The sequence below is a fragment of the Chroicocephalus ridibundus genome, chromosome 2 (assembly GCF_963924245.1).
Source record: "Chroicocephalus ridibundus chromosome 2, bChrRid1.1, whole genome shotgun sequence".
Classification (NCBI taxonomy): Eukaryota; Metazoa; Chordata; class Aves; order Charadriiformes; family Laridae; genus Chroicocephalus; species Chroicocephalus ridibundus.
In genome coordinates this window covers 50722805-50739895 of record NC_086285.1, presented here as the reverse complement: position 1 = coordinate 50739895, position 17091 = coordinate 50722805, and the positions used below count along the sequence as shown (strand labels likewise).

Genomic DNA, 17091 nt, shown 5'->3' with positions numbered 1-17091 from the left:
TTTATGATTTCTTGAGCATATCTAGTGCTGAATACCATGCCAAGTGCTTACTTGCATTGATAATTTTATTTACCTTGTATGTAGTGCTGTAAGAACTTGGACCGAGGTTTTCTATTTCATGTTTTTACCTCAGAAGTTTTTCCAGACCATTTCAATCTACCACCATTTTCCTACTAACTTTAAGCATTTTTTTCTTTTTAACCATGGTTGTTTATCTTCTATGCTGTTACTTACATTTATTCATTTTGCCTTCAGCTGGCAGTAGATCTGGGTCTCCTGGAAGAGTTTTGACAACAACCACACTTTCCACTATGAACACAGGAGTACAAAGAGTGTTAGTGAATCCTGCGACTGCACAAAAAAGAAGCAAAATCCCACGAAGTCAGGGATGCAGTAGAGAAGCTAGTCCTTCTAGATTGTCAGTAGGTAAGAATCATTGAATAACTCTTGGTTTCTTTGTAGCCCATCTTACTTTAAGTGCTGGATATCTACAGCTTGCATTTAGTTATTGTTGGATGACAAAATTAGAATACAAATTGATAAAAAATCTAAAACATGCTTGTTTTCTGAGGCTAGTCTTTGATATATGAGACAGTTTTAAATTTAAGCTGAAACTTTAATTTTTTGCTGCCAGAATGTGGTAGTTGTTTGTTTCCTCACCTCCCTTTTTTCGTTCTCTAACTTTTCTTCACTTCTTACCCCACTCTCAAAATACCCACGTCCATTGAATGAAAGTGTGATACTATTTGAAAAGATTATTTTCTTCATTATATTTCTGTCTTCTGCGTATGTGCGCATGCATGTGTATACTTCTGTGATGCAGAAATGATTGTCATATAGCTTAAACCTCACAGCATAACCCGATTGCGCTTTATTACAAACAATATTATTGAAAAATACCAGTTGATTTTAATGGTATTGTTGCTGGGTTTTTTTGGATTTTGATTTTTACCTTAGCTGCATTATCTTTATATTTTCCTTCTCTAGAAAGCTGTGGTTTTTTTCATTTGCGTTACCGTTGATTAACTTTGATCTTGAGCACAAATTCTGAATCAATACTCTGTTCTTATTTTTTGTTGCTTGTTTCCTCTCCATCCTTATCAAGAGATTTTTTTCAACCATTCTGTAAAGAGATAGTAAATCCCCACTTTTTTTTATTTGTGCGAAGAAATAATTTCATTGAACTGACTACAGTTAGTGTAATCCAGCACGATCGAGAAAGTGTGTGGAAACAGTTACGACTTACAGTACGACATAGTCGTCGGTGTCTTGTCTTAGAAATACATCTTTGATCTTACTGCGAAACAGAATTGCATTAAAACTGCAACTTTTCTTATGTCTTCTCCCTTCTGTGCTGCTGTTTGTCTGTACCCTGAATCATACTAGCACGAGGCAGCCGCATTCCTCGGCCTAGTGTGAGTCAGGGGTGCAGTCGGGAGGCCAGCCGTGAAAGTAGCAGGGACACAAGCCCTGTCCGCTCTTTTCCACCCCTTGGTAAGTACTCACAGCCCCTTGTTGTGCATGGCTGTCTTTGCCCTTCGTTATGTGCACCTAACGAATCCGTGCCTCCTTCATTTAGCTTGTAGCCGGCCACCGTTATTTTCCCTTCCTTTGGCTCGCTCACCACTTGCCTTGATGGAGAATTGACCAATGTGTGAATGGGTTGCACACTGGAAAAACAGACACTTTGCTAGGGTTAGTCTTCTCTTAAATGCCAAGTCTGGAGAGGTGTGTGATACGCAGTGCCTAGATGCTTTTTTTGAAAGGGCAATTCTGCTTTTGGGAAGTTTTTTGGAGTTACGTGTTTCTTATTTTATTACAGCACCCATTGTTTGGTTGAAGTTAGATAATCTATTTTTCACTGACCAGCTACAGCAAATAATATGGGGTGGCTGTCATCCTTTGCCTTTCCCTGAATCAACAGCTAGGGTCTGCTAGTATTCAAAATTGCTCCCTAGTCAATGAACCATTTCGGTGTGTAAGAAGTTTGGGGTTTTTTTGATTGTTTGGTAAAGTTTCTGTAAGATTGTATATGAAACTAATTTCTTTTGGTGTTGTCTTTGAGTTAGTCTTCAGTATGTATTCCTCTTCTTTTAGTTAATCAGGTGTTGCTTACAGTTCAGGGCTTTGTAATACTGGCTGTTAAACATAGTCTGAAAATAGTAAATGTCTGGTTTCTATCTCAAATTGAGGCCCCCAACTGTACTCCTAATTAGCATTGGAAATCTACTGTGATCTGTTAAGGCAGTATGCTTCCTGTCAGCCATGGTTTTATTGGGAAAGTACAAATTAATTGAATGAAAGCTGTTTCAATAACTAATGCTAATTTGCCCAGATGCTGTTTAATTGGGGGATTAAATTAAAAGTAGACATTATGCAGGATCTGTTATTAAACTTGTATCTTTTACTAAAAACAGCTGGCAGACTGTGTTGTAGTACACACATATGTTCTTTTCTTTTAAAAACGAGGGTATTTTCCAGATCTTTTTGTGCTGCTTTTGCTACTTTACAGCTTGACTACAATTGAATGCATGCAAGATCTGATTTACATTTTATATTGGGTCAAATGCTTGTTATCTTAAGAAATCTGTATTAAACTAATACCATAAGATGGATTGGATGCAACTTGAGGTTTTATTTTTATTGATGGAGTTTAATTTTTGTGTGCAGATATCAAAACAAGTACCGATACAAATACAGTAGGTTGAATTGTCTGACAGCACAGAGAATGCAAAGTAGTGTGTATAAGAATACAGTGTTGTTTTAAAAAAAAAAAAAAAAAAAAAAAAAAAAAAGGGCAGCTATACCTGGAATAAACAAGGATTCCTAGGATTCCTTCTAGAATGACTTCTTATCTGAATGGTTTTGAATGTCATTCAGTGTTTTGTTGGACCAGTTTTGTCTATCCAAAATAGCAAATTTAATGTTTTTCAAGGGTACAAGTGGAAGAGGAAATAAGGCAAATTCAGCTCTGTGTTTGTAGCTTTTACATGGGGTTGGAGGGGGGAATGTAATTTGTATTGCGTCTGATTCTCAGCACAGAAATTTTTGCTTACGAATGCTAAGCCCTTTGGGGCATAAAATGACCCAAATGCTCCATAATTGCTTCTCTCTGTACATTGGTATGAAGTGTTTATGTAATCTCACATCTTGGTATAAGATTATGAACTGGGAGATTACAGCCACTATGAGAAGCAAAGTGATTTGTAATTTATATGGCAGTGCCTATTTTGATGTATTTATCAGACTAGTATAATTTCCATATTTTAGCTAAGAAATTATGTTATTTTGAGTCCGTTTAAAATCTTATTTTAATTCATCTTTTAAAAAACGAAACAACCAAAGTAAATATTTGCACAATTTCTGCAATTTAAAGGGTACAAAGAATATTCTTGAAAGTATGCTGTGGAATGAGGTATGTTTGATACAATATAGTGCTTTCTTTCACAGTCTTAAAAATTTGTCCAGCATGTTTCAAATGTGTATGGGGGCTGGATCATTTTGAATAATATGCCTAAAGTTTGAGTTTTCAGTTGTCCCTTTAATTTTCAGAGCTGGCTGATGGAAAGCAATAGAAAGGTTTATCCTGTTATTGCTTGTATTTAAAGCTCTATCAGCCTCGATGCCTGTTTTGACACCCTCTGTCCTGTCTCTTTTTCCATGCTGAGACTTACTTTCTAAATAACCAAGTATTCCACAAAGCATTATTTGCAAAACTAAATTCCCTAGCTAAACAGCTTCATGTGGGTTTAGTTTGAAATCAAATACATTGCTGTGCCTGATGTAAGGAGCACAATGTTGTTTCCAGGACCTTTGCAGGACTTAGGATCATTTTGGAGTTCACTCAGGTTAAGACGTGTGCTTCCCTAGATGTGATTTGGTCCATCTCAGGGTTGTTCGATTCAAATCAGACTCTTTAAAATGTCTATGTTAATCAGAGTAAAGGATGATTCATTTGGTTCCTGGTTTCTACTTATTTATCCCAAAGGTGTAAAATATTACAGTTATTTATCGAGTTACAACTATACAATATATATTAAATTATAATTATATATAATTAAATTATATGATTTATTAAATCATAAAATTATACACGGGGTTTATGTCACTGTGGGTGTACCTTTGAATTCAAGTTAAAATTGTCAAAACCAGTTCTGTTTACATGGCGCAAAATTCCTAACTTAAGTGAACTGAAGAAAAAAGATGAATGGTTTAAAAACGCTTTGAATTTAAAATTACTTGATTTAAGAAAGAAAATATTAGCTGTGGTGATTTAAGGTCTTTAGAATCTCTAAAAGACCAGTTTTATACAAGTGACAGAAGGAGGAGGGTACTTGGTTTTATTCAAAAGTCCTTAAGGATCTTTGATTCCCACTTTCCATAACTTTAAAGAATCTTAATGAGCTATAGTAACTTAAATAAACGTTTTGGTTTCACATTTTATTTATTTAAAGAAAACAATACAAATGTAAAATATTAATGGCATTAAATTATTTTAAACTTTTAATTACAATTGAAGAATTTTAACTTTCTACGTGGTGGTGAGTTTTAACTGAGGTTAACTTACCTGCACATAGGCAAGAACACAAGTTTATAAAAATTGTCAGCTGCTAACATGATAAGTTCGTGCAGGAATCACTTTTTGCAGGTAATATTTGGTACGTGAGCTCTGGCTCTGACTTGAACACATAAAATTGGGTTAACTTTACAATGGAAGACCAGTATCAGTGGAACTTTTTTAGGTATTTCTGAGGATTCTGGGGTGTGTGTGTGTGCGCGCGCACGTGTGTGTGTGTCTACGCATTTTTTCTTCTTTGAACTTAAACATACTTGCTTTTAATCTGCTCTTAATCTTTTAAATTAAAAAAAAATTACGCATGAAATGTCCAGTGTACATAAACCCATATAATTCTATATAATCATATTCTATATAATCAAAAAACTTCACTGAAGCTTTTTCCTTCTGTGTAATACTCTGTTTCCTGTGCTAAAGCTGAATCTTTTTGATAAATATTCTCTTGTTCGTCTAAGCAACTATTGCAGTACTTTGATTACATGGTAATAGATAGGGTTTGTATGATCCTGTTATTGCAGCTTCCAGACATCACTCCAGATCCACTGGTGCCCTCTACGCTCCTGATGCTTATGGGGCTACAGGTGAAGGATGAGTACACTTTGCTGTCATCTGTACAGTCATCCTGGATTTTTTTTTTCCCACCCACTTGGTTATTCTCATAGTTCAGTTTTAAAAAAACATTATTTATATTAATTTGAGTTTTGTGGTTTTAATAATCCAGATAGCCGTGTTTATGTTGCTAGATTTTGTCTCTTCCCCCCACCATCCAATGTTAATCCTTTTCTTCCTTAACAACAGTCATTTTATTTTTACTTGCAGAAGAACATTTTTAGTTTTCCATTTTTCAGTATTTGTAGAGCATGTAGTTTTCTAATCAGCACTCTCAATAGCCATCCTATTGTATTTGCTTTCTTTTCAAAAGAAAACAAAAACCCAAAATGAAGAAGACATTAATTTAAAAAAAAAAAAAAGGTTCCGTCAGTTAAACCATTGTTTTGTTGGGATTTTTTTTCCCTGTGATATTGGAATAGAATGTTTGTATATGATTCTGTTTTTTAATTTCATTTCTTTTTGCTGCACGACTAAAGACTTCAGAATGAAAATAACCAGTATTTTAGCCACTACATAATTTATTAGAAACGTTAAGAAAATGCTTTTCTTCTGCTTGGGTTTTTTTTAAGTGAGCATGGTATTAATGTCCCACGTTGCTTTTCTGACTGAATTCTTTGTTAATCTTCACTGTTGTTATAACAGGTACCGGCTTTGGAATTAGCCAGTCGAGTAGATTGTCGTCATCAGTTAGTGCTATGCGAGTTCTGAACACGGGTTCTGACGTGGAAGAGGCAGTAGCGGACGCTTTGGTAAGAATCTCGCATGTACCTTGTGTAGGATACGGACTCTTAAAATGTTTGGTACCTATACATTAAAGTATGCAAAAGAACTTGTCATTCATTATTTTATTGGCTTCTAGGTGGGGAAAAAAAGAGAAACTAAATTGCCAGAGCTGCAAACTGTTGGAATTTTTATTCCATACAGAAGTCTTAACTTTTGAGAACTGCGTTTTTCCATGGCAGACAGGAGATAGTCTTGGACTGTTCTTCTGTTGGAGTGGCCCGAGGAGCCACTCGAGCAGGTAGCACTAACCATCAGTTTCCCACAACAGCTGGACAAACTTCTGGATAGGTTGAAGGCTTGTCAGAGCTGGGAATGATGACAGCCAAAGCACTCTGCTTTGCTTATCTTGAGCCTGGGTTCCATTTAAAGTTGTTTTTTGTCTAACAACATGCGAGATTGGTGCTGAAGAGAGAAACAGATGGCTTGGCAGGCAGCATTTCCTAAGTTTAGGTTTTGTTTTCTTTTGTTTTCAAAATGTTACACTGAATTTAAAACTGGTTGTGCCATTCTCTTTCTTAACCTTTACTGTCCTTTAAAAGGGTGGGTTTGGCTCCTCTACCTCCCTGCCCCAGTTAGCCAAAGGGAACACGTAAGGTATTTTGCTATTCTGATGTTTACATCAGCAAGCTAAAATCTTCAATTATTTTAAAGTACTGATGCTATGAATCAGATATATTTTTATCAGGTATTGTATACTATTTGCATATCATTAAATATTTGTAAGTACCTGTTACCTAGTTGCCAGAATCCTTCAAGGAATTTGTTATTACCCTGTTTTAACAAAACAAATTATTTGGAACACTAGTAAAAACCTACGAATTAGACTCTCAAAAAATTAAATCTAGCCAGATATGACTGGATAGAGAAAAACAAAATTTCAAAGCAAAAGATGTGAAGAACTCTGTCATGTTCTTAGTCTGGCAATTTATTGATTTCTCGGTTAATGCTCTTTTCTTGGCATGTTAGTTTACAATTTGTGTGCCTTCATTAGCATAGAGATCAGGATATCTGTGAAATTTTACCTAAGAGGTCATGGTAAGATTTGAGTGGTTTTTCCCCTTTCTGATATTGTAAACCTGCAAAAAGTTTTCAGCATTGATGGGGAATGCTAGTTAGTAGACTGGAAGTCACTCTGGATTTTGAAGTAGGGAACAATAGAAAAACAGTCCATGGAACATGAAAAGTTTCTGACTATAATTTGAAAGCCTGTGTATAGATTTATCTGTGCTGGTGCTACATGAAGTGTATCTTTAATACTTTTAGCAGCTTCATAACTTACTCAAATTTAGCTGGGCAAAGTATGTAGTAGGAATATAAATTGAGGAGAAACTCATGCTTCCAGTGACTGCCCTTGAGGCTTGAATGTATCTTACTTTGTTGAAGCAATTAAATTTGTTCCTAGAAACTTGTTTGTATTACCTAGATCCAAAATAGCATGATGCTTCTAGAAATATTAGAGGAAAATTAGTTTGTATATTTTAGCTAGAATCTGTCATTACAAAGAAGGATCAAGAACAGCAGTGTTTTGTTATTGCCATATTTGCAGGCTTGGTTGCCTACTATGCTCTAAATCGACAGGTTGTCCTGTACAAATGGCTCCATTTAGATGGAAAACGAGTTATGAATACCCTTCTTGTTTTATCATAGACTGAAGCCCTCCCCTCAGAACAGTGTTTTTTAAAAGTTAGAATGTAGAGTCCTGACAGATGTAATAGAAAAATCAGAAATATTCTGGATTGTATTACTGTTTTTATGGTGTAAAAAATACTCGGCCAGTTATAATACTGCTCAAGCCAAAGGGGTATCAGTCTTCTGTCTAAGATCTGGTTTGAATAAAAGACGCATAAAATGCAGCTATATGGTAATCTTTACATGTTTTTATACCTTTTCCTTTAGCACAGTCCTTGGCATTTCAGAATCTGTGACTTTAATTAATTAATTTATTTATTTTAACTTATGGTGACCCTTTTCAAAAATGCTCATGTCTGATTTTCCCCTTCCTTTATTCTCTTAGAAATTCATGCATGCTTGTTCTGTTGACAGTAAGCTTGCTTGTTACGTGATGTATTGACTAGTTTGTATTGTGGTATCCCTTAAGTTATTCTGCAGTCAAAAATGAGAACCCTGTGCCAAATGGCAATGGTAATTAAGGGGAAAACAATCACTTATGCTACTGCTTCTTTGAAGTATGTCATGAAACCAAATTTTTAACTACTAGCTTCAATTCCCAAGATTTGAATGGCAGAGTTATTTTGCAGAGGTGTGTGCTTTTCCTTTTAGGATAAATAGCATTAATTTTTTTTCCTCTGGTCTTTGGCATGTGGTGTTTTGTTTTGTTTGGCTTGCTTTTGTTTTTAGGGGATTTGGGGTTTTGCATTATGTAATTAACTTTTTGGTAGGATATTGACTGCTGTAGTAATTGTTGCAATGACAAAATTTAGATATTGAAGTGAAGTTAAACAAAGACAGTGATGGGAAGTTGATGGGAAAATAAAGTTTAAATGAAGGTTTCATACTTAGATAGCAGTTGACTGCACGTGTTAAGTCTTCATGCTCCAATACCACTGCATAAGACACAAAGATTTTGACAGAGTTGTCTTTGTGACCAACCAGCTGGTGATACCTAATATTTTCCTGGAAATGGAAGCTTAACCAACTACTTTTTGGCAATCCATGGTATGCTAATCAGATGCAGAGAGCTAAGAACAAACTTTACAATAAGGCTGTGTTTTCCAGTGGCAGGTAGTTTAATAGTCAATGCTGCTATGCCTTACCTTCCTGTTCTCAATTTCTGTTTCTTTTCAATAATTTACTGCTAACAGCTCTTAGGAGACATACGGACTAAGGTATAGAAACTATTTTCCTTCTTCAATAGTTTTAATATTTTACTATTAACATGCTTGATACAAAGTAAGTTAAAATGGTAGAATATGTGGGTTTAGACCTGATTCTTATATTCGGTAACCTATATAAAGCTATTAAGTGAAATAACTAACTTTCAATATAGTCTTTATGTCACCCTATCATGCAATTTTATGGATTTTTACAAGTAAACCTTAAGTTGAACGTTTCATTAAACGTATGTCTTCTCTGCATTTGCTTTGCTTTTATATTTGGAATGCTATGCAAGCCGTACTTCGATATATTTTTATTAACTTGGTTTGACCTGCTGAACAGTTGGAGCCATTCGTCACTCCAGGGAGTAAGGGTCACACCAATTATTTGAACTGTTGGTCTTTCTACTGGTTTATGGGTATGTATACTATCACTTTGAAAATCAGTACTAATGTGGGGTGTTTCTGTACAATAGAAGAAGCCTGTGCGAAGAAGATATGAGTCCTATGGGATGTACTCGGATGATGATGCCAACAGTGATGCATCAAGTGCCTGTTCAGAAAGGTCCTACAGCTCTAGGAATGGAAGCATACCAACGTATATGAGACAGACAGAAGATGTGGCTGAAGTCCTAAATCGCTGTGCCAGCTCCAACTGGTCAGAAAGAAAAGAAGGCCTTCTAGGCCTGCAAAACTTATTAAAGAACCAGAGAACTTTAAGGTAAGAAGACACGTTAATAGAAAAGACGTATTATTTCCATGTTGAAGGGAGGCAAGGGAAGTAGGAAAGGAGGATAACGTTCTAAAGAATACAGAGAGTTGGGGAGAGGGAAAGCGTGGTGCGTGTCTGTGACAGTAAGATAGGGGAAGGAATGAGGAAGTTATTGTCACTTCTGGCCACTAGTGTATAGGATCTGTTTACAAAGCCCAGTTTAAGAAATGGAATTTAAAATCAAGAGAATTCTTGCAATACAAAAGATTCCTAAAGTGCTTACATCTAGTATTGATGGAAGGCCTTTATTTTTATTTATTTATATTATAATTTTTTTTAATTGGGTATTTATTAAGAAGAAACTGTTTACTACTAGCTACTAAGAACGCTTTTTTCATTATCTGCTCTGTTAAAAGTAGTTGGGAATAGTATAATATATGAATTAGTTTAAAGAGACATTTCTAGGTTGAAAGTCTCGTTTTAGAGAAATTCTAAAACGTTTTTATCCACGTTCTAAAGAAAATACTTTACTTTATTAGATTATTTGATTCAGCACTTACAGCTGATGTCACTGATTACTATGTGCATTAGTGTTCTGGTGGTGCTAGCAGGGGAGTTGACTAACGTATTGTTGTCACTTTGACAGTCGTGTTGAGTTGAAAAGGTTGTGTGAAATCTTCACAAGAATGTTTGCTGATCCTCATAGTAAGGTATGTTTAGGTTTTTCTTACTTCCAGTACATGTTTGAAAACATGTTTGAAAAGTAAAAGTTAGTTTCATCTTAAAATGCATTGAAATAGTTCAACAGTTTGTGCTCAAAATTTGTAAGTATTTTTAAGCCGTCATGTTGTTTTACAGAGGCCACTTCGACATGAGTAATGGTTTTCTCTCAAGTAGAAACAAAGGACTCTGGTGCAGTGATTTAAATCATAAAGAAAGTGGACTGAATGGTACACGATGAGTTTGATGAACTATACCAAATGTGTTTTATTTATTTTCCAGGGTATTTTGTATTATCATAGCTTATGATGTCTTCATTGAATTTCCTAGATAGGGCTGGCAGTTGTGACTGTTGAGTAATTTTTACATCATTGTTAGTAATGATGTAAAGCAGGTAAGGTGAAGACTATACTTCGGTGTAAAAGAAGATGCGATGTTTTATTCACTTTTACTTAGGCAAAGACCCCATATGGATGATATAACAAGGAGAATAATCCTTCTGTTTTCTGAGGACATTAAAATCTTTTTAACTGAGTTACTTTGCTTGATAGTATTTTTACGGTTTTTGTGGGAGGTGGGTGTCCTGGTGGGTTACTAGTACAGCTTCATATATGCATTAATTTCCCACAGCAAAAGGACTGCAGGTAAGGAAGGAGCTGAATAAGGTTATAATGGTATCACGTAAAAAAAAAATGTAACTTCATATTCTGTTTGAATTATAGGCTTGTTTGGAAGAAAACTTACCTTTTATGTTGAGTATAACATGTCCCACTTTGTGTCCATATTTTGGAAAAGATAAAATGGTAACCCAGAAAATTCAGGGCAAAGCAGTTATTTCAGAAGTATTGGCTTTTCCCAGCAGAATTCTGAAAAATGACTTGGATTATGCAATATATTTTACATTATTTTAAGTCTTCCTTATTGCTGCAATGGAAAATTAAATTCAGAGTGTTAAGAAGTCTTGACAGGTTAAGTCAGCTTAGTTAACACTAAGTTAACAAAACTTAGCGTTCATCTGTCCCCCTTATTTTTCTTTCTGGAAAAAGTGACTTAGCTGCTGCTGTCTGTGACACCATGTATTTTGGAAGAAACTTGCATTGCACACAGCAGTGTGAATATCCGAGTTGTTCACATACTGCAGAAATCCAGAAAAAAAAGACTAAATCCAAGCACTTATAGAGAAACTGAAGACGACATTACATAAAAGGAACAGTTAAGTCAGAGGAGAGGAAAGAAAATTATTGTTAAAATATTAATGGTTTTTAAGTGAAGTAATAAAATTGTGAATAGTAGCTTGGTTTAATTTTGCTTGTTATTGTGTTAAGCAATATTGCAGCTGTGCATATATCAGAAGTACTCTGGAGATACTTTTTGTAGTGAGGGAGCCAGGGAAGGATTATGAAGATGTTCCAAAATTTAGTTGTAGGTGTCAGAAAAGCAGTTTATCTTTTCAGTAAGCCTTTATGAATGTTACATTGAATTATTCTAGTTGATTGTTTTGTTTACTGGACATTCTGCCATAAAATAATGTTGCTTGGATTTTGAACGTTTGGCCTGTGTTATAGCTCATGTGGTACACCTGTGCCAGTCACTGAAACCTTGAAACCTTGCCTGCTTTTTGGTGTTGCAATACTATTAGTATTTATCAGTATATGATCACAAGGATCCTTTAAGGGTTACGAGTTTGAGCTGTGAATTTTGTATCACACATGTATGGCTGCACAAATCTCATCTTCGACTCTTTTCAAGTGTCTGTAGGAATTTTTCTGTCATCTTTTTTTTTTTTTTTTTTGAAGGTTTACTTTAACATGATAGCTGGATGTAGGGAATTGCTTAGAAAAAGAGTAATATCATTTGGAGGAGAAAATGGGAGAACAATTTGAAGGATATGCCAAGTGCTTACTTTTAAAATACATTTGGTATCCCAATAAAATTACTAAATTTATCATAAAAGTTTTGAAATACCTTTTTTGTTTTATTTTGTTTTATATTCCATACAGGAACTTTGTATTGATGGCCACTAATTTGTGTGTTTTTATCTTTTTCCCTTTTTTGTTGTTTTTTTGTTTTGTTTTGTTTTTGTTTTGTTTTGCATGCTGTCCCCTGTGTTGGAACTCTCTTTAGAGAGTAAGTTGGTTCACTATTTGTTGGAAGCCTAACCTTACTTGCATGAATGTGCAATTAACCCTTTTTCTCTATTTTTCTTCCCCAAAGAATTCATGCAGTGTCAAGCCTTTTGCAATCATAAAATGCTATATACAATTATGTAAACTGTGGTAAAGTTTCGAGATGTGCTTTATCTACTAATTAACTGACATTCTTTGGTTATGCATTCCTGCTTTATATTGTGGTGGTTGGCACATCTGAAATAATTCACTTTAAAGGTAGATCACTTATGATTATTTTCATATCTGTTTATTTTTTCCACTATCAAATTATTAAAAACTTCAACTTTAGATGCTTGGTTTCAGAATTTTAATTTACATCATAAAAATGGAAACTGCAAAAATTGCAGTACCCACATACATTGTTCAACATATAGGTGGTTGAGTTCCATTTTCCATTCCAAATTCATCCTTTACCTTAAATGCTCCTACAGCCTTCTTCAATTGTTCATGCTTTGGCCTAAGACAAAATGGTATGATTCTCTTTTTTTTTTTAAATACAACAAAACGACTCAACTTATTTGAATTTTCTCCAGACATTCACTGTGGTAAAGCTAAAATCAAACAAAGCTTGAAAACAAAATTGAGTCCTCAGTTATGTGTATTTTTAACAGCTAAAACATTGGCACAGGATCTTTAGAGTACTTTTGCCATAGTGATTCATAATTCACTTCATAACGATTTCAGATTAAACCACTTTACATGTTTTAAGTATCATAAGAAGTCCACATTACTCCATCAAATAAGATGTTGTAACCAGTTTGTTCAGCTTGCACATTTTAATAAAAGATGTGTGTGTCCGTGTCTGCAAACTTGAAGTAATAGGTACAGTTTCTGAAATTCTGCTGATCTGTATAGCTTAATTTGAGGGGTTTTAAGTAAAATTGTAAGACCCCTAGTGTAATCTTTGTAGCACCAGAAATTTTTTTGTTATTTGCCTAAGTCCAATATATTTTCCCTTTATTTTAGGACTGTGAAATCCAAAGACTGTTATATTACAAGACAGAAAGTACTTTGGTTTTGCCTAGGTCTTATAATTGTGCCCACTACTTGTGCATCCACAAAGTGGTATATTGTTTCAGTTCAGCCAAATACAGAAGACATTTCTAATCCCGAGCATAAAAATTTCTTCCCACTACTGGGAGGGTAATTTTTAAACCTCAGACTTGCATAGAAATCCAGACAGATAGCAGAAGAGTTAGCAATTTAAATTTTTTTTTTATTATTATTTTTTTTTTACAATTTCCAATGTAGTTTACCCCAACAGAGAAGTCAATTAAAGTATCTTATCCTGATGGGCTTTATGTTGAGTAGGATTTGTATTGTTCTAACACAGCTTTTCAGTACTTAAGATGTCAATTAAAAGATTCTCCCTGGTTGGTCTTTATGAGATCCTGAAAGAATCCGATTTTATTTTTTTATTTCTAATGTAAATTTTAAGGCACTTCTTTTGAAGATACCTGTATGGATTTTTTCACTTTATGATGTGATTTTGCTTAAGCTGGCTTGATTATCAACATGAAAAGAGATCTAATTTCCTCAGCGATGAAGGCGTGCAGCAGCATGCTCCAACTCCGCCATAGCTGATCAGTGCTGTGGAAGAAAGCCCACTTCCACGAACTGGTTTCTGCCGCCTTGTGAGGTATGATCACAGTTTGGGATCATCCACTCTCACAGGCAGCAGCAGAATTCGGCCTTATGACAAGCCAGATCAGCCGCAGGAGGATGTGAGGTTCCAGCCCTTCCTCTGCAGTAGCTATTTCCAAACCTTGTACACATGTCCTGAATACTGAGGAGGCAATATCTCGCCAACCTTCTTTGCATCATAGCAGGAATTCTGCTCCTGTACCCAGCTACGTGCTGGAGCTGGAGTGCATTGAGAAGGTTGCGTTTTCAGCCCAAACATGCATTTTTCTTGTCAGAGAAACGGGAAACCCATTGGCCACACTGGTGTAGAGCATATACATCCTGATTTCACCGTAAGTCTTGAAAAAAACCACAAAATCGGTGAGATACAAAAAAGGCTGTTTAAACAAAGTTACCTATTTGTCATGCCCTGCTTTACCCCTTCACTCCAAAAAGCCCTTCTTCCTGGTCTGAGTACTGAGGTTACTATAAATACAATAAAAATATATGTCTTTTTTTTTTTAATGAATGCAGTCTTTTCAACATGATTTGTATTTATTATATTCCATGTTATTTGTTGAAAAGAACACAATAGATAATATGTTTTTTGAAAAGACAAAAGTAATTCCTTGTTTTAAACACCTGCCAATCTGAAATGTATTGTGGGTTTTTTCCCTACTCTGGTGAATAATTTTGTGTTTGGACACCTGCAATAGCAGGAGAATCTTGTTTTGTTCCACAAACATCTTATGCAAAGGAATTGGCCAGCTTTCGTGATTTTGCAGTATTTAGTAATGCAGATATTTACAGTCAACGTTTTCCTGAAGAATTGTAGCAGCTATTTTACTTCTAGAGAGAAAGTGGTTTTGTAGTCTTCGAGGAATATGTCGAATCAGTGTAATGATAAAGGTTGAAAGGGTAAAAAATTAAGTTTTACTAAAAAAAATTGAGGTTGCGCCAGCCATCACAGTAAGCATTTCTTTTCTTGATGAAACTGCATGGAATACCTAATTGTCAAACTTCTACAGAAGTCGGCTAACATTTCCAATATACTCTTGTATCAAAATCCAATGAAAAAGCAAGACAGATTTCTTTTTTTTTTCTTTTTTTTCTTTTTTTTTCCTGCTTGGCTGCCAAACACTGCCTTTCTCTGCCTCTGATTCCCTTACTGCTTTCTTCTTTGTTTGTAAGTTCAGCATACGTCAGTGTCATTTCCTCTTTTGCCCCATCCTACCCTCTTTCCATCTTCTTCTGCCTTTTAGGTGTTCAGTATGTTTTTGGAGACATTGGTGGACTTCATCCAGGTCCATAAAGAAGATCTGCAGGACTGGCTGTTTGTACTGCTGACACAGCTGTTGAAAAAAATGGGGGCTGATTTGCTTGGGTCTGTACAAGCAAAAGTTCAGAAGGCACTTGATGTCACAAGGTAATGAGTTCTTAAAAAAAAAATAATAGTAATAAAAAAACACTGGAAAAAAAAAAAAAGAATCCAAACCCTCATGCTACTTACAAGTTTTTACGGTTTTTTTTAGGGGGCTGTGAGATTCTTGGAAAAATGCAGAGCTAATAACAGATTGTGAAACTTCAGTAAACCCTCCCTGCTTAAGCATTTTGGTTTCCTAAATGATTCTTAGTTGAAAGGGTTTGATTCAGTCCTTAATGCTGAACAATTAATATGATATTACTTATCTGATTCCAAAATGTGCATCTGAGCTATGTGTGTTTGTTGTCTTGCCTTGTGTTCAGTGGTGCAGTGCTTATGTTTGAACTTTTTTATTTTGATATGAAAATACTGTTGCAGTATTCATCTCTCGGTGTCAGCAGGCTTTTAGGGAATTATGGCAATAATGGATTTGCTTTCAGTCTTCCTTCCACTCTCCCCAGAATTCACTAACAGCTTGATTCCAAAATGATCTTATGTGATTTTGGGGTCCATCAGAGCTGCCCATCCCCGGCCAGTTTTATTTCCAAATAAAAGCTAGATTTTTAAGTAGAGTTGAGAGGGCTCTAGGACTTAGTTCTCATCCTCCATTCTCTGAAGTACGGGACAGTTTAAGAGGTCTAGGCCTCCGCTGAACCTGTTCATGTAGCAGATCTGCTGTGAGATCTGGGAAATGGGTATGGTGTATGGTGTGGGGAGGGAGGGAATATGATCTGCTACGCCTCTCCTTTGCTGCTGCAGCAGAGCCCTTGAGGGTCGTACCCAGAGTGTGGAATGCGGGAAAGCGGAGACAGCCCAGAGCCGAACAGGATGGTTCAGAGAAGTGTGCAGGAGGGGGATGGTGTACACCTTTAGCAGCGCTACTACATATTAATTTGAGGATTGTATAAATTTAAAAATCAGAATACTACCATAATGTTGTTACATTATTCCTTATTACTTGAATTATCTGTTTTAGCTATAATTGCATCAAAGCATGAATTTCTTAAATTTTGTCCTTTACGTGCTAGGTGAATGTTTCTGAAAGTCATACACAATATCAACAAAACTGGTAGAAATTTTTTTCTTTTAGAAGTAGCTTTTCTTTACTGAAAAGAGTGAGGGCTTATTTAGTGCCTCTCAACAGATGTTAAAGTTTCATGTAACTTAACAGGATTTTATTTGTTTGTTTTACAGGGAATCATTTCCAAATGACCTCCAGTTCAGTATTTTAATGAGATTTACTGTTGACCAGACCCAAACACCTAGCCTGAAGGTAAGAATTTTTAAGCTTGCATTGCAAACAAAAATCTTCATTGAAAGACATTTGCTTGTCCTTATGTTTGAATTTGGATTGTTATTTTTGTTTTGGTTTAAAAAAAAAAAAAAGTTTTCAATTAGTGGATTTTGTTTTTGTAAACTTTCAGACAGTCAAGCCAGCACTACAGGACCAGCTTCGCTCTTTTTGGAGCTCAAAGGTTTTTGTCTGAATTATTGTCTTTATTCTTAACCCTATGTCAAACTCTTACAGTGTTTCCAATAATTTTTATTTGAATGCATTCGTATGCTGCTACTAACCTTTGCGAGAAACATTAAGCATGCAGATGTTCAATTTTAAACATTACACTAGTATGAAAATGTTT

At 35.3% G+C, this 17091-nt stretch overlaps 1 protein-coding gene across 46 annotated transcripts in view; it reads left to right on the top strand.

The window, feature by feature from the left end:
* The window catches only part of CLASP2 (cytoplasmic linker associated protein 2), a 154084-nt gene that overhangs the window by 114836 nt on the left and 22157 nt on the right, over positions 1-17091 (top strand). For 11 of the 46 annotated variants that reach the window (XM_063325412.1, XM_063325405.1, XM_063325409.1 and 8 more), the window contains 10 exons: positions 256-426; positions 1387-1494; positions 5095-5157; positions 5831-5937; positions 8794-8817; positions 9282-9526; positions 10164-10227; positions 15291-15454; positions 16646-16724; positions 16876-16926. In XM_063325412.1, coding sequence (XP_063181482.1) covers positions 256-426; positions 1387-1494; positions 5095-5157; positions 5831-5937; positions 8794-8817; positions 9282-9526; positions 10164-10227; positions 15291-15454; positions 16646-16724; positions 16876-16926 — 1076 coding nt within the window. The remainder of the gene's footprint in view (positions 1-255; positions 427-1386; positions 1495-5094; positions 5158-5830; positions 5938-8793; positions 8818-9281; positions 9527-10163; positions 10228-15290; positions 15455-16645; positions 16725-16875; positions 16927-17091) is intronic. The other 35 variants (XM_063325449.1, XM_063325420.1, XM_063325415.1 and 32 more) reach the window with 11 other exon arrangements.